Source organism: Rhamphochromis longiceps, linkage group LG14, assembly GCF_057381845.1.
Source record: "Rhamphochromis longiceps isolate RC_006_pf linkage group LG14, R_longiceps_female_GT1.1, whole genome shotgun sequence".
Taxonomy (NCBI): Eukaryota; Metazoa; Chordata; class Actinopteri; order Cichliformes; family Cichlidae; genus Rhamphochromis; species Rhamphochromis longiceps.
In genome coordinates, this window is record NC_140570.1 from 36,506,516 (window position 1) to 36,529,457 (window position 22,942).

General features: G+C 40.5%; 1 protein-coding gene across 6 annotated transcripts in view; it reads left to right on the forward strand.

The window, feature by feature from the left end:
• prx (periaxin) overlaps nt 1-22,495 on the forward strand; it is a 45,738-nt gene extending 23,243 nt beyond the window's left edge. The window contains exons 4-10 of one of the 6 annotated variants that reach the window (XM_085381058.1): nt 1,763-1,888; nt 2,454-2,613; nt 4,095-4,288; nt 4,439-4,674; nt 4,875-13,272; nt 13,726-19,891; nt 21,525-22,495. In XM_085381058.1, the coding sequence (XP_085237184.1) occupies nt 1,859-1,888; nt 2,454-2,613; nt 4,095-4,288; nt 4,439-4,674; nt 4,875-13,272; nt 13,726-19,891; nt 21,525-21,814 (15,474 nt within the window). In that variant the 5' untranslated portion in view covers nt 1,763-1,858 and the 3' untranslated portion in view covers nt 21,815-22,495. Of the gene's footprint in view, nt 1-1,762; nt 1,889-2,453; nt 2,614-4,094; nt 4,289-4,438; nt 4,675-4,874; nt 19,892-20,420; nt 20,508-21,439 lie in introns of all 6 variants that reach the window. The other 5 variants (XM_085381057.1, XM_085381054.1, XM_085381055.1 and 2 more) reach the window with 5 other exon arrangements.
• Nucleotides 22,496-22,942: the final 447 nt, after the last annotated feature.

The window sequence follows — 22,942 nt, forward strand, 5'->3', positions numbered from 1 at the left end:
TCCACTCACGTTCAGAAAATGTCTATTTAAAAAAAACTATGTTGGTATATAGATATATTCAGAGCAGAGAGGTGACTGACCTCCTGACCTGGACACTAACCAGGACCATTCAAACTGGAATACAATAGCCCAGGACAGATATGCTGAGGTCATTGTCCCACACGTAAACAAGCTCTCATTTCTCCCAGCTCAGCAGGAATGTCACTCCACAGTCTTTTCATGCGGCAGCAGGTGACCGCCAGCCACTGGACGCAAAATGAACAACAAAATGTCTAAATATGATGAAGCTGAAGTGACAGTGCAGGTGCTGGGACTCTGTAAACACCCCAACGCACAAACTAGAATGTTAGCAACTTTAGAAGGAGGACTTTTAGGAGGATTTTGCAAAAGGCGGTTGCTGTTGGATGGGACCAGACAGTAACACATACTGGTTGCAGTTATTTTGTGCCCATTTGTCTGCATTGCTAACAAGGTGAATGGGATATATCTTGTTATCATGTGGGAACAACAACAGCTGGAAGGACGGGGGGGCGGGATCAATTAGCCAAAATTATTTGAATATTAGCTAGGTGATATTTTTAGTTACATGGTTAAATATGTAGTTTGAACAATGCATGTAATTAAAATTCAGTTCTTATTTTTCACATTTAGATGTGTAATGTTGTAAATTTGCATTCTTATGTAATTATCAATTAACAAGACAGTCTATACAAAAACAAAAGTGGGTGCCTTATAACAAATGTATCCAATTAATTAAGGTTTTTTTCTTTATTTAAAATTTCATTGATTTTAAGTTTATTTTCCTTGATTACCATCTACAGGTATTACATTAAACAATAATATTAGTTATCTTTTAGCTTTCAGTTATTTTACAGTTTTGTCCTTTATTTTTTCCAAAGGCTTGAAAGTAACACAATAAACTGCTGAAAATATATCTATTTTTATCTTCATTATGTTAAACTATATTTATGTCAAAGATTTACACAATTATTCTTTCCATTACTGAAGTAGCTATGCATGATAAGTCATTTTAAGCCCTCACACTTTGAGTCAGCTTTCTTATTATGGCTGCCAGAAGTTAACTAGTAGTTTGAAAAGGTGGTGGGTCTAAAATGCCGTGAGAAAAATGTCTAAAACTGAAGATTTAAGGCACTCTGAAGGCAAAATTTGGGATATACAGTAGAGTGTCATGAACTGCAAAGTTTAAGCAACAGACAAACAAATGTTTGTTTGTTGGCTGACAAACAAAAGGTAAGCTTTATTCCAAAGCTGATAGCTTTAGTCCAGGAAGGGAAAAAATAAAGTGTAATCCAAGATTATATGAAGCTGGTTCCCAAAAGGCTATAAACAGGACTACAGAGACTTATGCTGAAAGGACAACAAAGGCTAGAATAAAGACAGACTGTTTCTACACATGAAGGCAGATGTCAGGTAGATGGAAACGCTTCTCCTTCCATCTAAGAGCACAGTTGAACTACCAAAATAAATCAGGAAGTGAGTGACAATAACTGACACGGGAGATGTAGAGATTTGAACTTTCACACATCGGAGGATGCAGGGAGGAAGGGAATGCAAGTGACAACTTACAAACAGAACCTGGAAGTAAGAATTTGAAGTTCAAAGCACATGAAAACAAAAAACATAAATAACAAACTAAGAAAACAAGGAAAAGCATAACAAATCCACTTTGGTGTTTTTCTTTCTTCTTTTTTTGCTGCATCATGATATGGCACCTCAACCCCTGTCATCTGTGCTGTTGCAGGTGCAGAAGGAGAAGCTCCATGCCGAGCTGAAGCAGGTACTGAGCCAGAAGAGAAGTCATCTGAGAGAGTCGACCTGCCAGCTGGCCCAACCAGAGATGGACTCTGAGCCAGCAAATGAACAGACAGTAAGCAGAAGTCTGACTTTTCAGGCTGAAATATGTTACCTTTCTATGTATCAATGGCTTAAAGCTGTAATGTGCCAGGTGATGCACAGCTAAACACAGAAAACTGTTAACTTTTTCCTGCATTTTACTTCCTCTCTTCAGCCTGTGGAAAAGTGAATGTAGTCTAAGAATAGAATGACCTTTCTTCTGCGACAGCTTCATGGATAAAATGAACTTTGAAGTAAAGTTGAGAACAGTACAGTAAAACATGCACCTACTCAAACAAGTGCAAAATTTTACTCAGCATTGGAGCCCAAAAATAATTAAAATTCAAGACCGAAAAGTCGTTTTAGCAATTTTTTACTTGCTTTTGACCTGCTATTCAATTCTGATGCAGTAGTGTGATGCAGGCTGACAAACCACAGGATTTATGCACTGACTAACTTCTTTTAAAAGACTGAAATAATGACTAGTATTTTGTGTTTAACTATATTTTTGCTATTACTAAACTAGTATTGGTAATAATAAAACAAAAAAAGAATCTCGTGGATAACCGAAGTTTTGTGTTGGTGTCTGTGTGTCGCAGAGTGTGGAGGAAGCCTCTAAATCTGTGGAGATTGTGGTGGAGACAGAGGCAGGGGCTGGAGCCAGCGGCTACAGTGTGACTGGTGGAGGAGAACGAGGGATCTTTGTAAAAGACGTCCTCAAAGACTCTCCAGCTGCTAAACACCTCAGTCTACAGCAAGGTGCCTGCAAGCACACCTGATTCATTTAGAAAGCACTACTAACATACATAACATTTATATAAGATTTAAAAGGTAATTAAAAAGATATTTAGACTTCTTTTAAGGAGTTTGCACAGAAAACTTTATTATTTGGGGGGAAAGCCCAATATTACATTTTCCACATCATCTGTTCTCATTTTATTTCATATCAGCTTTGTTTATATCCCACCTTTAAAAATAGAGTTCATGAATTGCTTCAGTAATATAATGAAATATGAAACAAAAAGCCAAAAAGTTGGGGCCAAATAAAGCAAATAAAATTAAGGTGAAATTAAGTTGAAGTTAAAAGGGGAAAAAATCTAATGTAACATGATATCAATAAAAGATAATAGGACAAGTCTTGACCCAGAAGGTGGAAATCTACAAATTCCAACAACAGTTGACGCCTATTTTTGTTGCAGAATTTTGCAGAATTTTTGTAAAAATCTTCAAATATTGATTAAACACTTCCTGACTCATCAGGGAGTCTGCAATTTCCAAAGAGTTAACAAACTCTAACCCACTTTTTTTTAAATGCATTTATTCTGATGACATTGTCATTAAGGGGGGGGGTGATTATCGATTTATCGATTAAAAACGATTCTGGCTTGGATAACGTGATATCGATTCATTAAAATCCTGAATCGATTTTTAAATATAAATTTATTTTGCCCGAAACGCCAGAATCTCAGGTTAAACCTCACAAAATTTCTACAACCACCAAACAGCTGAAACAGTAAATGAGAGCAGGTACACGGATTCTGCACGAAGACGTAAACACAAACACAACCCAACGCATCTGAATCAGTGAGATGTCGCCTTTTCACCCGACAGCACATACGCAGACACGGACACGCCGTCGGGGCTGAAAGCCGACTGCTCACTGATTTTGAAGCGTCGGCGGGCGCTTTGTGTTTCTGTGCTTTTTGTGCTAGATTCTGAAGCTGCAGGTTTTATCTCTCTCCAAACAATACTGACTGAACCAGCAGCAAAAGAAGATCCAAACTACGCTTCACATTTCGCTTCACATAAACATCGTCACGAATTTCCTCTTACTTTTGCTGTTTTGCTTCCACCACGATAAAAATCACACTTCCTGACTCACTTCAAGAACAGTTTCCCATTTAAAAATCTCTGTTTTCTGCATTAGTCGCTTACTTACCCACCAGTCTTAGGTGTCGGCCGCTGTTTGCTTGTTTTTTTTTTTTTCGTTTTGGTTTGTTTTGGGGTTTTTTGCTTACTTCCGACAAGAAAGCCTCATTTCTGCTGTTCAATTCTGAACAAATTTAAACTTTTTAAAATTGTGCAAAATTGCAAAATGCTTAACTGTGTCTCTAATCAAACTTTATTTAATAAATCACTTTTACTTTTTCTACTTTTTCCACTAAATGCATCCTATACTAAATATACATCACAAACTGATGTACATGAATATATTGTTCATACTGTTTTTCTGTATGAAGGTGACCAGCTGCTAAGTGCCAAAGTCTACTTTGACAATGTGAGGTATGAAGACGCTTTAAAAATCCTTCAGTGCGCAGAGCCATATAGGGTCAGCTTCCAGCTTAAGCGAACCATCCCTGGAGCGGATGGCAGCGTGCGCCCAAAGGTTCCCAGTGTGGAGGTCAAAGGTCCCAAAGTCAAGATGGGCAAAATGGTAAAGTAGCTTTATCAATTTATTGTAATCACTTTTAATCCTGAAAGCCATTGTGCTGAAAAAATATATTGTGAGTGATCAACTAGTACAGATAGATGCAGGTCTTTAAATGTTGTTGACTGATGCTCTTGTCACACGTGTTTCTTTCAGAGTGTGAAGGGGACCAAACCATTCAAGACTCAGAAGAAACGAGGTGGACGTTTTGGTCTGAAAAGGCTAAAAGAGAAGCGAAGAGAGGAGCTGGTGGTAGAGGGAACACCTCCCAGGCTGGAGATGAGTGATGTAGAGTTTTCTCTTCCCAAATTCAAACAAAGGAAAAGTCCAAAAGTTGAAGTAGAGGAAGCCAGAGGAGCAGCAGTTGAGAGGAAGGCAAAGAAGAGGATGAGGTTGGCCTTTTTTGTTTGTTTCTTTCTCTTTGGTAGTTCCAAATAATACTACAATGCAATGCTTGTTGTACATTAAATTGCACAACATTAAATTATATCTATTGTAATGTTGTGCTTTAAATTAGATATAATCTTTTGGGGAAATATTACAATGTTCTTTCCTATTTCCTTTTTTCCTCTCTAAAACACTGTTTTCCAAGGTTCCCGCAAAAAGGAGCAAAAGTGGAGACAGGACGGTTTGAAGGGCAAGTGAATATTTCCCCATCTGAAATGCCTGGAGCTAAAGTGAAAAGCAAAGGAAAAGGACACAAGTTTGGCATCACCTTTCCTACAAGCAAACACACAAAGTCAGGCTCTACTTTGGAAACTGGATCTGTGGAGCTGAAGCCTCCGGGGGTAAACATCCAGCCGCCATCTGTGGAGTTCAGTTTGTCTGCTAATAAAGATGTGGAGAAGGGAGCATCTAAAGTTAGCCTACCTGATGTGGAGTTTGCTCTCCCTTCAGGAAAAGCTGAGACATCTTTGCCCAGTGTGAAGGGAACGGCCAAAATCAAAGCTCCTGAAATGGACATCAAAGGAAGAGCTGAAACAGCTGAAGGAAAAGTTCATGTAGATGCAGACAAAGGAGATGCAAAGGTCAGAATGCCAAAGTTGAAACTACCCAAAGTTAGACTCTCACACCATTCAGATGAAATTGATGGTGACATCAAGGTAAAAGCTGGAGGCATCAAAATGCCTCATACTGACATAAAACCTCCAGAGGTAGAAATCAAAGGAGATGGGCAGATCGGTCTTCCCTCTGTTGATATTTCTTTGCCTAAAGTGAAGGGAAAGACTGACATATTGATCAAAGATCACGAAGGAATTAGGAAGACTGCAATCAACATGCCTGCCAGTGACATCTCTGTAGCTGATATTGATTTGGAATTAGACAGCGGATGGAGAATTCCTGATGAGGTCGAGGGCACTTTTAAAGGGCCCAAGATCTCTATGCCAAAGGTTGATATCTCACTACCTAAGATGGGATCATCGGTGGACACTGAGTGCCCAGAAGTGGAAGGAAAATTCTCTCTACCTTCTGTTGAGCTCTCACTCCCAAAGGTCCAATCAGACAGTGGAGATGTCCATATGGACTACTATGTTGGTGGTGATGGAAAATTCAAAATGCCTGATTTTGACATTTCTCAACCAGGAGAAGTAAACATAAGGGGACAAGGTGTGGAAGGGGAATTCAAGTTACCCAAAGTGGACCTGATCCTTCCCAAAGGCAAAGCAGGAGTGACTGATGTTGAAGGGGAAGGAAATTTTCATTTACCACCAAGTGAAATGCAGATACCCTCTGTTGATATTTCTCTTGAAAAGGGAAGGGCAAAGGGCAAAATTGAAATGGAGGCTCCCTCTGCTAAAGGACGATTCAAAATGCCTTCACTTGATGTCAGACTCCCTAAGATGGGAACATCTGAAACTGAGGCTAATTTACATGGTTCTGATATCAAAGGAGGGAAAATTGAACTGCCATCAATAGATGTTTCTCTGTCAAAAGACAAGGGAGGGGCTGAAACTGATGGAAAAGGAAGCAATTTTAAAATGCCTTCATGTAATATATCCCTACCAAAACTGAAGCCATCTGAAAAAGAGGTTGTTTTAGAAGGGAGTGAAGTAAAAGGAGGCAAACTCAGCATGCCCACTGTAGACATTTCTCCTCCAAAAATAAAGCTACCTGACCCTGATGTCAAACTTGAAGGACCAGAACTTCCAGGTGTTGACTTTTCACTATCCAAGCCAAACATTGAGGCCAATGTGGAGCTCAGTGGCAGTGGGGGTAGCAAGTTCCAGCTCCCAACTTTTGATATCTCACTTCCAAAGGTGCCCACCAAAGAAGGGGAATTTGATATTGAATCTAAAGCAAAAGGAGGAGCAAAGTTCAACGTCCCATCACTTGACTTCGCTCTTCCTGTAATGAAATCACCAGAGGGAGAGGTAAAGATTGAGAGCCCTGAAGTCAAAGGAAGAAAATTCCAGATGCCTTCTTTGGATGTCTCACTACCAAAGATGAAGATGCCTGAGGGAAATCTTGTCCTAGAAGGACCTTCTCTTGACATCTCTCCTCCAAAGGGAAAAGCAAAAGGAAAAGCAGAGGGTGACATACAAGTAAAAAGTAAAGGAGAACCTTTTCAAATCCCTTCAGTTGATGTTTCTCTACCTCAAATTAAATCAAAGCAAGGTGATATAAATGTTGAAGGACCAGAAATTACCTTTGAAGGTAATGGGAAAGGAGGCAAATTCAATTTGCCATCTGTTGACATTGATCTTCCTGTTGTAAAAATGCCGACTGTTGATATTTCACTTCCAAAAGGTAAAGAAGAGGGAGAAGTTGACACTGGCATTGACATAAACACTGAAGGGCCTGAAGGTAGAGGAGGAAAGATAACACTGCCAAAATTTGACATTTCTTTACCAAAGGTAAATTTTCCTGAGGGTGATGTCAAATTAAAAGGACCTGAAACAAAGGGAAGAAAGATTGAAATGCCAGATATTGACATATCACTCCCCAAAGGAAAAGTAGGGGGGGAAATTGAAGGGCACACTGGCAAAGGCAACAAGTTCAACATGCCCTCTATTAACATCTCTCTCCCTAAAATAAAATCTAAAAGACCAGATATAGATACTGAAGGTCCTCAAGTCAAAGGTGGAAAACCAAACATGCCATCCATAGATCTTTCTACACCTAATATAAAATCTCAGGATGTAGATGTCACGCTTGAGGGTCCTGATGTCAAGGGAGGGAACATCAAAATTCCATCTGTTGATGTTTCACTTCCTAAAGGAAAGGTTGAGGGTGACATAAATATCGAAGGCCCTGACATGAAAGGGAGCAAATTCAAAATGCCAAAATTTGATGTTTCTTTGCCTAAAGTCAGTCTCCCAAAGGCTGGAGTCGATGTTGAAGGACCAGATTTCAAAGGGAAACTTCAAATGCCCACTGCTGATATCTCTCTTCCAAAGGGAAAAGCAGATGTTGATATTGACATTGAAGGAAAAACTGGGAAAGGTGGCAAGTTTCACATGCCTTCAGTTGATATTTCTCTTCCTAAAATCAAAGCAAAGGGACTTGATGTTGATATCCAAGGGCCTGAAGTCAGAGGTGATATGTCACTCCCTAAAATCAAGTCTCCAGAGGTAGATATCAACCTCCAAGGTCCAGATATTAAAGGGGGGAAATTTAAATTGCCCACTGTCGACATGCCATCATTGGATCTCTCACTACCCAAAATGAAGTCTCCAGATGTAGATATTAATCTTGAGGGTCCTGATGTCAAGGGAGGGAACATCAAAATTCCATCTGTTGATGTTTCACTTCCTAAAGGAAAGGTTGAGGGCAGCCTTGATGTTGAGGGCCCTGAAGTGAAGGGTGACAAGTTTAAAATGCCAAAATTTGATATTTCTTTACCAAAAGAGAGTCTTCCAGAAGGTGGTGTCAAAATAAAAGGTCCTGACATTAAAACTGGAAAGATTGAGATGCCAGACATCGATATTTCACTCCCCAAAGGAAAAGCAAAAGGAAAAATTGAAGGAGATATTGGAAAAGGCGGAAAGTTCCACATGCCATCTATTGACCTGTCTTTTCCTAAAATCAAAGCCAAAGGTCCTGAAGTTAATGTTGAAGGCCCTCAGGTTGAAGGTGGGAAGCTAAATATACCATCCCTTGATGTTTCGCTACCCAAAATGAAATCTCCAGATGTAGATGTCACTCTTGAGGGTCCTGACGTCAAGGGAGGGAAGATCAAAATTCCATCTGTTGATGTTTCACTTCCTAAAGGAAAGGTTGAGGGTGACATAAATATCGAAGGCCCTGACATGAAAGGGGGCAAATTCAAAATGCCAAAATTTGATGTTTCTTTGCCTAAAGTCAGTCTCCCAAAGGCTGGAGTCGATGTTGAAGGACCAGATTTCAAAGGGAAACTTCAAATGCCCACTGCTGATATTTCTCTTCCAAAGGGAAAAGCAGATGTGGATATTGACATTGAAGGAAAAACTGGTAAAGGTGGCAAGTTTCACATGCCTTCAGTTGATATTTCTCTTCCTAAAATCAAAGCAAAGGGACTTGATGTTGATATCCAAGGGCCTGAAGTCAGAGGTGATATGTCACTCCCTAAAATCAAGTCTCCAGAGGTAGATATCAACCTCCAAGGTCCAGATATTAAAGGGGGGAAATTTAAATTGCCCACTGTCGACATGCCATCATTGGATCTCTCACTACCCAAAATGAAGTCTCCAGATGTTGATGTCACTCTTGAGGGTCCTGATGTCAAGGGAGGGAACATCAAAATTCCATCTGTTGATGTTTCACTTCCTAAAGGAAAGGTTGAGGGTGACATAAATATCGAAGGCCCTGACATGAAAGGGGGCAAATTCAAAATGCCAAAATTTGATGTTTCTTTGCCTAAAGTCAGTCTCCCAAAGGCTGGAGTCGATGTTGAAGGACCAGATTTCAAAGGGAAACTTCAAATGCCCACTGCTGATATCTCTCTTCCAAAGGGAAAAGCAGATGTGGATATTGACATTGAAGGAAAAACTGGGAAAGGTGGCAAGTTTCACATGCCTTCAGTTGATATTTCTCTTCCTAAAATCAAAGCAACAGGACTTGATGTTGATATCCAAGGGCCTGAAGTCAGAGGTGATATGTCACTCCCTAAAATCAAGTCTCCAGAGGTAGATATCAACCTCCAAGGTCCAGATATTAAAGGGGGGAAATTTAAATTGCCCACTGTCGACATGCCATCATTGGATCTCTCACTACCCAAAATGAAGTCTCCAGATGTAGATGTCACTCTTGAGGGTCCTGATGTCAAGGGAGGGAACATCAAAGTTCCATCTGTTGATGTTTCACTTCCTAAAGGAAAGGTTGAGGGTGACATAAATATCGAAGGGCCTGACATGAAAGGGGGCAAATTCAAAATGCCAAAATTTGATGTTTCTTTGCCTAAAGTCAGTCTCCCAAAGGCTGGAGTCGATGTTGAAGGACCAGATTTCAAAGGGAAACTTCAAATGCCCACTGCTGATATCTCTCTTCCAAAGGGAAAAGCAGATGTTGATATTGACATTGAAGGAAAAACTGGTAAAGGTGGCAAGTTTCACATGCCTTCAGTTGATATTTCTCTTCCTAAAATCAAAGCAAAGGGACTTGATGTTGATATCCAAGGACCTGAAGTCAAAGGTGATATGTCACTCCCTAAAATCAAGTCTCCTGAGGTAGATATCAGCCTCCAAGGTCCAGATATTAAAGGGGGGAAATTTAAATTGCCCACTGTCGACATGCCATCATTGGATCTCTCACTACCCAAAATGAAGTCTCCAGATGTTGATGTCACTCTTGAGGGTCCTGATGTCAAGGGAGGGAACATCAAAATTCCATCTGTTGATGTTTCACTTCCTAAAGGAAAGGTTGAGGGTGACATAAATATCGAAGGCCCTGACATGAAAGGGGGCAAATTCAAAATGCCAAAATTTGATGTTTCTTTGCCTAAAGTCAGTCTCCCAAAGGCTGGAGTCGATGTTGAAGGACCAGATTTCAAAGGGAAACTTCAAATGCCCACTGCTGATATCTCTCTTCCAAAGGGAAAAGCCGATGTGGATATTGACATTGAAGGAAAAACTGGTAAAGGTGGCAAGTTTCACATGCCTTCAGTTGATATTTCTCTTCCTAAAATCAAAGCAAAGGGACTTGATGTTGATATCCAAGGGCCTGAAGTCAGAGGTGATATGTCACTCCCTAAAATCAAGTCTCCAGAGGTAGATATCAACCTCCAAGGTCCAGATATTAAAGGGGGGAAATTTAAATTGCCCACTGTCGACATGCCATCATTGGATCTCTCACTACCCAAAATGAAGTCTCCAGATGTTGATGTCACTCTTGAGGGTCCTGATGTCAAGGGAGGGAACATCAAAATTCCATCTGTTGATGTTTCACTTCCTAAAGGAAAGGTTGAGGGCAGCCTTGATGTTGAGGGCCCTGAAGTGAAGGGTGACAAGTTTAAAATGCCAAAATTTGATATTTCTTTACCAAAAGAGAGTCTTCCAGAAGGTGGTGTCAAAATAAAAGGTCCTGACATTAAAACTGGAAAGATTGAGATGCCAGACATCGATATTTCACTCCCCAAAGGAAAAGCAAAAGGAAAAATTGAAGGAGATATTGGAAAAGGTGGAAAGTTCCACATGCCATCTATTGACCTGTCTTTTCCTAAAATCAAAGCCAAAGGTCCTGAAGTTAATGTTGAAGGCCCTCAGGTTGAAGGTGGGAAGCTAAATATACCATCCCTTGATGTTTCGCTACCCAAAATGAAATCTCCAGATGTAGATGTCACTCTTGAGGGTCCTGACGTCAAGGGAGGAAAGATCAAAATTCCATCTGTTGATGTTTCACTTCCTAAAGGAAAGGTTGAGGGTGACATAAATATCGAAGGCCCTGACATGAAAGGGGGCAAATTCAAAATGCCAAAATTTGATGTTTCTTTGCCTAAAGTCAGTCTCCCAAAGGCTGGAGTCGATGTTGAAGGACCAGATTTCAAAGGGAAACTTCAAATGCCCACTGCTGATATCTCTCTTCCAAAGGGAAAAGCAGATGTGGATATTGACATTGAAGGAAAAACTGGTAAAGGTGGCAAGTTTCACATGCCTTCAGTTGATATTTCTCTTCCTAAAATCAAAGCAAAGGGACTTGATGTTGATATCCAAGGGCCTGAAGTCAGAGGTGATATGTCACTCCCTAAAATCAAGTCTCCAGAGGTAGATATCAACCTCCAAGGTCCAGATATTAAAGGGGGGAAATTTAAATTGCCCACTGTCGACATGCCATCATTGGATCTCTCACTACCCAAAATGAAGTCTCCAGATGTTGATGTCACTCTTGAGGGTCCTGATGTCAAGGGAGGGAACATCAAAATTCCATCTGTTGATGTTTCACTTCCTAAAGGAAAGGTTGAGGGTGACATAAATATCGAAGGCCCTGACATGAAAGGGGGCAAATTCAAAATGCCAAAATTTGATGTTTCTTTGCCTAAAGTCAGTCTCCCAAAGGCTGGAGTCGATGTTGAAGGACCAGATTTCAAAGGGAAACTTCAAATGCCCACTGCTGATATCTCTCTTCCAAAGGGAAAAGCAGATGTTGATATTGACATTGAAGGAAAAACTGGTAAAGGTGGCAAGTTTCACATGCCTTCAGTTGATATTTCTCTTCCTAAAATCAAAGCAAAGGGACTTGATGTTGATATCCAAGGGCCTGAAGTCAAAGGTGATATGTCACTCCCTAAAATCAAGTCTCCAGAGGTAGATATCAACCTCCAAGGTCCAGATATTAAAGGGGGGAAATTTAAATTGCCCACTGTCGACATGCCATCATTGGATCTCTCACTACCCAAAATGAAGTCTCCAGATGTTGATGTCACTCTTGAGGGTCCTGATGTCAAGGGAGGGAACATCAAAATTCCATCTGTTGATGTTTCACTTCCTAAAGGAAAGGTTGAGGGTGACATAAATATCGAAGGCCCTGACATGAAAGGGGGCAAATTCAAAATGCCAAAATTTGATGTTTCTTTGCCTAAAGTCAGTCTCCCAAAGGCTGGAGTCGATGTTGAAGGACCAGATTTCAAAGGGAAACTTCAAATGCCCACTGCTGATATCTCTCTTCCAAAGGGAAAAGCAGATGTGGATATTGACATTGAAGGAAAAACTGGGAAAGGTGGCAAGTTTCACATGCCTTCAGTTGATATTTCTCTTCCTAAAATCAAAGCAAAGGGACTTGATGTTGATATCCAAGGGCCTGAAGTCAGAGGTGATATGTCACTCCCTAAAATCAAGTCTCCAGAGGTAGATATCAACCTCCAAGGTCCAGATATTAAAGGGGGGAAATTTAAATTGCCCACTGTCGACATGCCATCATTGGATCTCTCACTACCCAAAATGAAGTCTCCAGATGTTGATGTCACTCTTGAGGGTCCTGATGTCAAGGGAGGGAACATCAAAATTCCATCTGTTGATGTTTCACTTCCTAAAGGAAAGGTTGAGGGTGACATAAATATCGAAGGCCCTGACATGAAAGGGGGCAAATTCAAAATGCCAAAATTTGATGTTTCTTTGCCTAAAGTCAGTCTCCCAAAGGCTGGAGTCGATGTTGAAGGACCAGATTTCAAAGGGAAACTTCAAATGCCCACTGCTGATATCTCTCTTCCAAAGGGAAAAGCAGATGTGGATATTGACATTGAAGGAAAAACTGGTAAAGGTGGCAAGTTTCACATGCCTTCAGTTGATATTTCTCTTCCTAAAATCAAAGCAAAGGGACTTGATGTTGATATCCAAGGGCCTGAAGTCAGAGGTGATATGTCACTCCCTAAAATCAAGTCTCCTGAGGTAGATATCAGCCTCCAAGGTCCAGATATTAAAGGGGGGAAATTTAAATTGCCCACTGTCGACATGCCATCATTGGATCTCTCACTACCCAAAATGAAGTCTCCAGATGTTGATGTCACTCTTGAGGGTCCTGATGTCAAGGGAGGGAACATCAAAATTCCATCTGTTGATGTTTCACTTCCTAAAGGAAAGGTTGAGGGCAGCCTTGATGTTGAGGGCCCTGAAGTGAAGGGTGACAAGTTTAAAATGCCAAAATTTGATATTTCTTTACCAAAAGAGAGTCTTCCAGAAGGTGGTGTCAAAATAAAAGGTCCTGACATTAAAACTGGAAAGATTGAGATGCCAGACATCGATATTTCACTCCCCAAAGGAAAAGCAAAAGGAAAAATTGAAGGAGATATTGGAAAAGGTGGAAAGTTCCACATGCCATCTATTGACCTGTCTTTTCCTAAAATCAAAGCCAAGGGACCTGAAATTAATGTCGAAGGCCCTCAGGTTGAAGGTGGGAAGCTAAATATACCATCCCTTGATGTTTCGCTACCCAAAATGAAATCTCCAGATGTAGATGTCACTCTTGAGGGTCCTGATGTCAAGGGAGGGAAGATCAAAATTCCATCTGTTGATGTTTCACTTCCTAAAGGAAAGGTTGAGGGTGACATAAATATCGAAGGCCCTGAGATGAAAGGGGGCAAATTCAAAATGCCAAAATTTGATGTTTCTTTGCCTAAAGTCAGTCTCCCAAAGGCTGGAGTCGATGTTGAAGGACCAGATTTCAAAGGGAAACTTCAAATGCCCACTGCTGATATCTCTCTTCCAAAGGGAAAAGCAGATGTGGATATTGACATTGAAGGAAAAACTGGGAAAGGTGGCAAGTTTCACATGCCTTCAGTTGATATTTCTCTTCCTAAAATCAAAGCAAAGGGACTTGATGTTGATATCCAAGGACCTGAAGTCAAAGGTGATATGTCACTCCCTAAAATCAAGTCTCCAGAGGTAGATATCAACCTCCAAGGTCCAGATATTAAAGGAGGGAAATTTAAATTGCCCACTGTCGACATGCCATCATTGGATCTCTCACTACCCAAAATGAAGTCTCCAGATGTAGATGTCACTCTTGAGGGTCCTGATGTCAAGGGAGGGAACATCAAAATTCCATCTGTTGATGTTTCACTTCCTAAAGGAAAGGTTGAGGGTGACATAAATATCGAAGGCCCTGACATGAAAGGGGGCAAATTCAAAATGCCAAAATTTGATGTTTCTTTGCCTAAAGTCAATCTCCCAAAGGCTGGAGTCAATGTTGAAGGACCAGATTTCAAAGGGAAACTTCAAATGCCCACTGCTGATATCTCTCTTCCAAAGGGAAAAGCAGATGTGGATATTGACATTGAAGGAAAAACTGGTAAAGGTGGCAAGTTTCACATGCCTTCAGTTGATATTTCTCTTCCTAAAATCAAAGCAAAGGGACTTGATGTTGATATCCAAGGGCCTGAAGTCAGAGGTGATATGTCACTCCCTAAAATCAAGTCTCCAGAGGTAGATATCAACCTCCAAGGTCCAGATATTAAAGGGGGGAAATTTAAATTGCCCACTGTCGACATGCCATCATTGGATCTCTCACTACCCAAAATGAAGTCTCCAGATGTTGATGTCACTCTTGAGGGTCCTGATGTCAAGGGAGGGAACATCAAAATTCCATCTGTTGATGTTTCACTTCCTAAAGGAAAGGTTGAGGGTGACATAAATATCGAAGGGCCTGAGATGAAAGGGGGCAAATTCAAAATGCCAAAATTTGATGTTTCTTTGCCTAAAGTCAGTCTCCCAAAGGCTGGAGTCGATGTTGAAGGACCAGATTTCAAAGGGAAACTTCAAATGCCCACTGCTGATATCTCTCTTCCAAAGGGAAAAGCAGATGTGGATATTGACATTGAAGGAAAAACTGGGAAAGGTGGCAAGTTTCACATGCCTTCAGTTGATATTTCTCTTCCTAAAATCAAAGCAAAGGGACTTGATGTTGATATCCAAGGGCCTGAAGTCAGAGGTGATATGTCACTCCCTAAAATCAAGTCTCCAGAGGTAGATATAAGCCTCCAAGGTCCAGATATTAAAGGGGGGAAATTTAAATTGCCCACTGTCGACATGCCATCATTGGATCTCTCACTACCCAAAATGAAGTCTCCAGATGTTGATGTCACTCTTGAGGGTCCTGATGTCAAGGGAGGGAACATCAAAATTCCATCTGTTGATGTTTCACTTCCTAAAGGAAAGGTTGAGGGTGACATAAATATCGAAGGCCCTGACATGAAAGGGGGCAAATTCAAAATGCCAAAATTTGATGTTTCTTTGCCTAAAGTCAGTCTCCCAGAAGGTGGTGTAAAAATAAAGGGCCATGATACTAAAGGTGGGACAACTGAGATACCCGAAATTGATATTTCACTCCCTAAAGCAAAAGCACACGGAGAAATTGACGGGCACGCTGAAAAGGGTGGAAGGTTTCATATGCCATCTGTCTCTCTTCCTAAAATCAAAGCAACGGGACCTCAATTCAACATAGAAGGTGCACATCCAGGGTTTGAGATTTTACTACCTGAAGGAAAAGCTGAAGTTGACCTCAACATCGAAGGTCCTGGCAATAAAGGACGCAAATTCACAATGCCCAAAGTTGATATTTCACTTCCAAAGATGAACTTCCCAGAAGGTGATATCAAAGTGGAAGGACCCAGCGTGAAGGGAGAAAAGGTTACAGTTCCAGAGGGTACAGTAGAGGGAGATATCAATATTGAAGGACTCTCTGAAAAAGGAAGGTTTGATATCCCGAAGGTTGAAGTTGATAAAAAAGGAGGTGGATTCCATATGCCAAGTCTTGACATAAATCTGCCCAAATTTGACCTTGACCTCAGCCTGCCCTCTGGTGTAAAAGCTAAAGGCTTCAAAGTTGATACTCTAAGTCCTGATGCATCTGGAGATTTGGAGATGTCTGGTCTTACAGGAGGCCTTAATCCTGCCAAATTGGAAGTTAAGAATGAAGATATAGAGACAGGTGGTCTAGAAGGTCCAGGTGCATCCCTAAAACTTCCCACAGTAAAACTACCAACAGTTGACATCTCAGCTCCAAAGATGGATCTCAATTTTGGCCTTACAAAACCCAAAGGTGATGATGTGGAAGTAGAACTTCTGAAAGCAGAAGGAGGGAGGCCTTCTTCAGGGGGCAGCTTTGATCTACCTGTTTTCCTCAAAGTACCTAGTTTCACTCTTCCTAGGTTTGGGGGAAAGACAAAGAGCTGTAACTTGGAAATACCAGTACCTAAGGGAGATACTTCACTCAGTTCACCACATGTAGAAGGAGAGATCAGAGCACCGTCGGTGGAGTTTGATGGAGGTGGAAAAGTCAAGGTGAAAAAACCTAAAATCAAACTGCCCTCATTTGGCATGTCCAAGAAGGCTGCAGATGTATCAGTCTCTTGTCCTGATGTTGATGTTAAAGGGAAAAAGGGAAAAATTGACATTCATCAACCAGATATCAATGTTGACAACTCAGATGACATGTCAAAATACAAAATGAAATTTCCCAAGTTAAAAATATCATCACCCAAAAGTGAACTCCCAGAGGAAAAAGTTGAAGCAAAACTGGATGCAGATGTAGAGGCAAAAGGTGGCTTCCATGCACCTGACGTCTCTTTAAAACTGCCAAAGTTTTCTATCCCAGGCTTTGTCTCTAAAGAAAAAGACCTAGGTAAGCCAAGTGGTGACCTTGAAGCTAAAACCAAGGTCAAGATGCCTTCTGTTGAGCTCTCGTTACCAGCAGCTAAAACACCAGAGACTGAGGTTCTTCTCCCAAAAGCAGAAGTTGATGTTACAGAGGCTGATATAAGAGGTTATGAGGGAAACCTTAAAATTCCCAAAATGCCAACGATTGATGTTTCTCTCCCCAAATTAGACCTTGATGTGTCCTTGCCCAGAGGAAAGTCTCCAAAGATTGAAGGACCAGACCTGGAGCTAAAAGGGGGTGACGGAAAATTCAAAAGGCCTCATTTTAATATGCCTGCACTTGATATTTCACTTCCAAAAGCAAAGACTGATTCACCAGATTTAGAAATGAAGGAGACTACAGAGGGAAAGTTAAAAATGCCTCACATAAAAATGCCCAACATTGACATATCGCTTCCTAAAGGAAAACTCAAAGATACTGAGGCAGAAATAGAAGTGGATGGACAAGGAGAAGCAAAAGTCAAAACACCTTATCTGAAAATGCCCAATGCTGATGTTTCTCTGCCTAAAGGTCATATTGAAGGTCCAGAGATAGAGATTCAAGGAGAAGGTGGAAAATTCAAGATGCCACATCTAAGCATGCCTTCTGTTGATATTTCATTGCCCAAAGGGAAGATTGGAGGTCCAGATGTTGAAGTAGAAGGACATGGCAAAGGAAATTTTAAGATGCCTCACTGGAAAAAGCCAGATGTTGATATCTCTCTAACCAAAGGACAGACTGAAGGTCCAGAAGTGGAGTTAAAGGGGGAAGGTGGGAAATTTAAGATACCACATCTAAGCATGCCCTCTGTTGATATTTCACTGCCCAGCGGAAAGACTGGAGATGCAGAGACTGAAACAGAAGGAAATGAAAGAGCGAAATTCAAAACACCACAAATGAAAATGCCTTCAGTTGATATTTCAGCACCCAAGGGAAAGATTGAAGGTGCAGATATCGAAATGAATGTTGATGTTTCTCTACCTAAAGGAAAAGTTGAAAGTCCAGGAGTTCGAGATGTGGAGATCAAAGGAGAAGCTGGAAAATTCAAGATGCCCCACATCAATATGCCTTCAGTTGATATTTCACTACCTAAAGGAAAAACAGAAGGTGCAGAGATCGAGCTGGAAGGAGGTGCAGGGGGGGGGATCAGAATGCCTCAGGTCAAAATGCCAGGTTTTAACGTCTCTCTACCCAAAGGAAAAGCTGGCAAAATTAAAGGAGAGATTGAAATTGAGGGAGATGGCAGCAAAATGCCACATATGACAGTGCCTTCAGTCAATATTTCACTTCCAACGGGAGAGACTGAAGGTGCCAACGCTACAATTAAGGGTGAGGGAGGAATATTCAGGATGCCAAAAGTTGACATTTCTCTTCCTAAAGGAAAACCTTCAGTGCAAGGTCCTGAGGCAGATATCAGGGGAGATAGAGGAGAGTTCAAGATGCCAAATGTGGGCATATCACTTCCCAAGGGAAAAGTAAACATTGATACACCAGCAGAGAAAATGGAGACAGAGGGAGGAATCATCAAACTGCCAGATATCAAGATGCCAAAAGTTGATATTTCACTCCCGAAAGGCAAAAGTAAAGGTAGTGAGGTATCTGTTGTAGAGATGAAAGTAACCAGTTCTGATATTAAAGTTCCAGAGGGAGAAATACTACTGCCAATGGCTAAAACCACTGAAGCAGAGATTAACTTACCAAGTGGTAAGGCTGACCTGGACACTGGGGCTCTTGGAGAAGCTGATTTGCATTTTGAGGGTGAGCACAAAGGCCTAAAATTAAAAGTCCCGACAATAGATATCAAAGGTCCAAAAGGAGGCTTAGAACTTGATACTGGACTTCACAAAGGGGAGGGCAAAAAGGACAGGAAAAAAGTTGATCTACCTGACTTAGATGTCACTACAGAAACCAGCAGCAAAGTAAAAGGGCCTAAAGTCAAAGGAACAAAATTCAAGATTGGAATGCCAAAAAAGAAAAACGGTGGAGAAAGATTTGAGTATTTTGAAGTTGAAACCCAGAATGGTCATAAAGATGAGAAAAATCGTGTTAACCATCCAGTACCAGAAGTTACATTACCAAGTGTAAGTCTAAAAACAGAAGTGAAAGGAGAGGGTGGCTCCTCATCTCCACATGCAGGAATCAGAGTCCCCAAAATACCAGACATAGAGTTTGATATTGGCTCATCTCAAGATGGAGATAACAGCAAAACAGAAAAAGGCAAGAAAATCAAAATCCCTAAGTTTGGCGTCCCATTACCCTCCCTATCCTCACCAGAGGAAAGTGTGAATGTCCATGGGCCAGAAATTCAGTATGAGGGCCCTAAAATGCCTAAAGTAAAGAAAGCGGTTTTTGTCTTGGTAGACACTCCTCCAACAAATAAGCCTGCTACAAGCACAAGTCCCTTAAAAGGGGAAGCAATGGCTGAGGCTGAGACAGAGACTGTCAAAGTGAAGATGCCCAAAATCAAAAAGAAGCCAAGCTTTGGAAAGTCCAAAGAAAAGTCAGCTGCTGCAAGTGCAGAAAAAGAAGGGGCAGAAGAAGAAAAGTCAAAGGGGGGAAGAATAAAGATGCCTAAAGTGTCGTTTTCGTCTGGCAAATCTGCATCATTTGGTGGTGACACTGTCAAAAGAGAAGGTTCAAGTTCAAGTCTCAATGGTGAAAGCCCTCACAAGGGCTCCAAGGAAGAGAAGGTGGCATTCAGTGGTAAAATCAAACTCCCAAAGGTGGAGTTCACCAGTCTATATGGGAAGACGGGTGCAAGAGGAGCAGACATGGAAACAAGTGGGGAACTGGGAAAGCATTCATCACCAGAAGAAGTACAATCAAGCACAATGTTACCAGGGGGTTTCACTGAGGAGCCTTTGAAGGATTTGGTGTCTTCTCGTGCCAGAACAGAAATGCTGGACAGGGACAGCTCAGAGTCCCCTTCTGGTTTTGCCACAGAGTTCACCTCAACAAAGTTTCAAGCTTGGAGCAAGGTGGAGAGCAAAAGCAGGGAATCAGAAGAGAGAGAGTCTTCCTCATGGTTTAAGGTCCCAAAGGTCACCTTGAAGCCACATGCCACAGGTAAGGCTAAAGGAGATGCTATCCGATTGTTCAGTCTGACGTCACTAGCCGTGTCTGGGCCTAAACTCTGCTGCAGGTCCATATATCAAACGATCACTATGGCATTACTGAGAGTTGAAAAACTGTCTAAAGTCTTTCATCTTTAATAAAATGATCAGCGTTCTGCTCTACCAGGTGTAACAATTGAGTTTAACATCCAGGCATCCATGAAAACGGAATGTATGACATCTAACGGAGTTAGAAGTTAGCAGGAGTTAGCTCGCTAGCTTCTATCTAAATACAATATAGCATGTCCTGACTGCGGGGTTTTGGAAACAAATTAAAACGTACAGCTCTGCTATCACTTCCAGCATTAATGAAGACAGAAAACTAAACAGCAGTGACGTTTGTAGGGTTACTGAAGTTGGGTTAGCTGGTATATAATGATGTGCTACGTGACCGCTAGCGACACAGCTATGTTAGCATAATATAAACAAGCTAACTTTTTTTCCACTCAATAAAAGTTAACATGAGTGTTCTCGGTGGTCAGGAACAAATGTAATCGCATGGCAGGATGCTGTAAAAGGACCAAACTTCAGCCAGGAGAACAACTGAGATAATCCATCCACAATACGAGGTTAGTCATTCATATACTGCTGCATGGGCTGGGCTGTAGTTACATCCTAAGGTTTTAAAAGCTGAGCTTAAATAAATGATTAGTGGTAATAAAAGCCGAGGGAGGTCAACAGTGATCACTGACTGTTTTAGGAGCTTTTTGAGATCAAATAGAAGAAAATACATAACATTAAACATGTTAACAACACAAAAGCCATATTAAACGCAGACTACTTTAGACCCGGAAGTAGGATTCGTCGCGTCATCACTGAACAACCGGATTGGGCTGGCATTACGTCAATACTGCTGTTAATGTTATTATTAAAGCCGCTTTTTGTAAAAACCCTCTGAGATATTTAATTAAAAACTTCACCACAAGATGGCAGCATTTTACCAGAAAGTTTTAGTGCAGGTTTTGAACCCAACCCAGTCAGCTTTAAATTCTTCTGCATTCATTTGAATCACTGTGCATTGCCACACTAAAAGACTAGTCATCCAGTGTTTCATGTTTCTTTAAGAAAAATGCATAGCCTGAGCTCTTATATATTTTAATAGATATAGTAAGGACAAGAAAATAGAGATTTTTTTTTATCAAAGCACTACATTGAAAATTTAGAAAAATCTAAATTTGTATCTACCCCGTCTATTAAATTTGCCCGTTTAGTTGCATTATGAGAAATGAGAAAATAAAGCATATAAATGAGAAAATGAAAAACTGTAAAAGTCTACACATTCAAAAATGATGTTTAATCAATTTTGCATGTGGTTCTCATATGTTATGTCTGGATTTTACTGGGTTTTTTCACTATATTACCACAGGATTTATTAGAATATACTTTACACTATCTATACTTTATTCTTGCTGCTACCTTTGATGTTTTTTGTATATTTTTTTGTGTTCCTGGTAAATAAATCACTAATCTATATACTCTTGTTTTGTCTCTTCTACATAAGACTAAGTTTCTTTTCCCTCTTGATTTCTTCACCTATCCTCCTCTTTTTCTTTCATTTCTCTTATTTCCTGGCCTACCTACCGCAGGCTTCCTCCAGATAACTCCAGAGAGTTCTCCTCAGGCCCAGCAGAAAGGTGAGGTAGGGGGTGAGGCAGATGTCTCGGGGTCTTTCTGCCTCCACACCTCAGGGCTCGACTTCACCACCTCGCAAATGACCGAAGAGCACCAAATCTCTTCCTCCGAGGAGGGAACTGTCACCATGGTGACAAAGACCACCAGAATCACCCACCTGGCTGAAACACGAACAGACGAGTCTTCAACGACCACAGCAACAACAAAGACAACAACAGCAGCTCACCAGGTGTCAAAGTACTGAAGATGCTGGAATGGTATCTTTAATGTATTTTACTTTTCTTGTTATTGTTGTTTAGTTTTTTTGTGAGGTTGCCGTGTTAATATAAAGTAAACCTCTAATAAAAGGACAATTCATCCCCAAATTAGTGATACATTAGTTTTTTCTTCTGACCTGTAGTGCTGTTTATCTACTGAACTTTTTTGAACTGATTATTTGTGGGCTCCACGCATCATTTCTCCAGCTAATATCGCCAAAACTGGGCAACTCTAACCAAATCAATTTAGATGGATAAATAGTAACATAGCCCAGAGGAACACCGTGTATATTAATTTGGGGTTCATCTGTGCCTTAACAAAAAAAATTATATTATATTTTCATAGATGATGTATGAATGTGATGAACTACAATAACATTACATCAAGCAGTATTATTGTCATTATTATAGCTAAAGATTGCTATATATTTCCTTCTCTCATCTTACATGTGACGACTTTTTTTGTTACGGTTTGTTAGTTTAGTCCAAATTATTTATCCGATTTTGTTTGGTTTTTAAAGGTTTCACTCTGAATGTAAACATGTCGGACTGTTTCATTATTTATTTTTGTTTTGTGTTTGAAATGCGCTGGAAAGAGTCTTTTACTCACATCGACTTCATGGTTCATGATTCAGTTCCATGATCATTTAAAAATATTTCATTATGAACCATCACAACGTAGGCCAGAGGAATATTTATGTAAATAAAACAATATAATTGCTTTTTTGAAGCTGTTTCCTTTTCAGTTCAAAATGTATTTTCATATTTACCAAAGCATAAATGATATTGTTTTGACCTGAAACAATGTTTTGTTTATCTTGAAGAAAAAGTGTGAACTTTCTGAGATTATGGGCTTTTTTTTTTGCCATAGTTTTATATATTAGCACATTTAGCCTGTGCTTTTTTTTTTTCCCAGAGACGGTCAGTGAGTAAGCAGGACGCTCTGGACTCTTTATCTGCTGTGGGGATCAAACCTGTGACTATCTGGTTATAGGTTGCTCTCAAATATTTAGCCCAACCTGCTGCTAATATATTTTTTATTAATGTTTTTACTGTACAATGCCAAAAAAAAGGGCACCACTGTATTTTTTGTGAATGAGGCTGTAGCTTTAAAA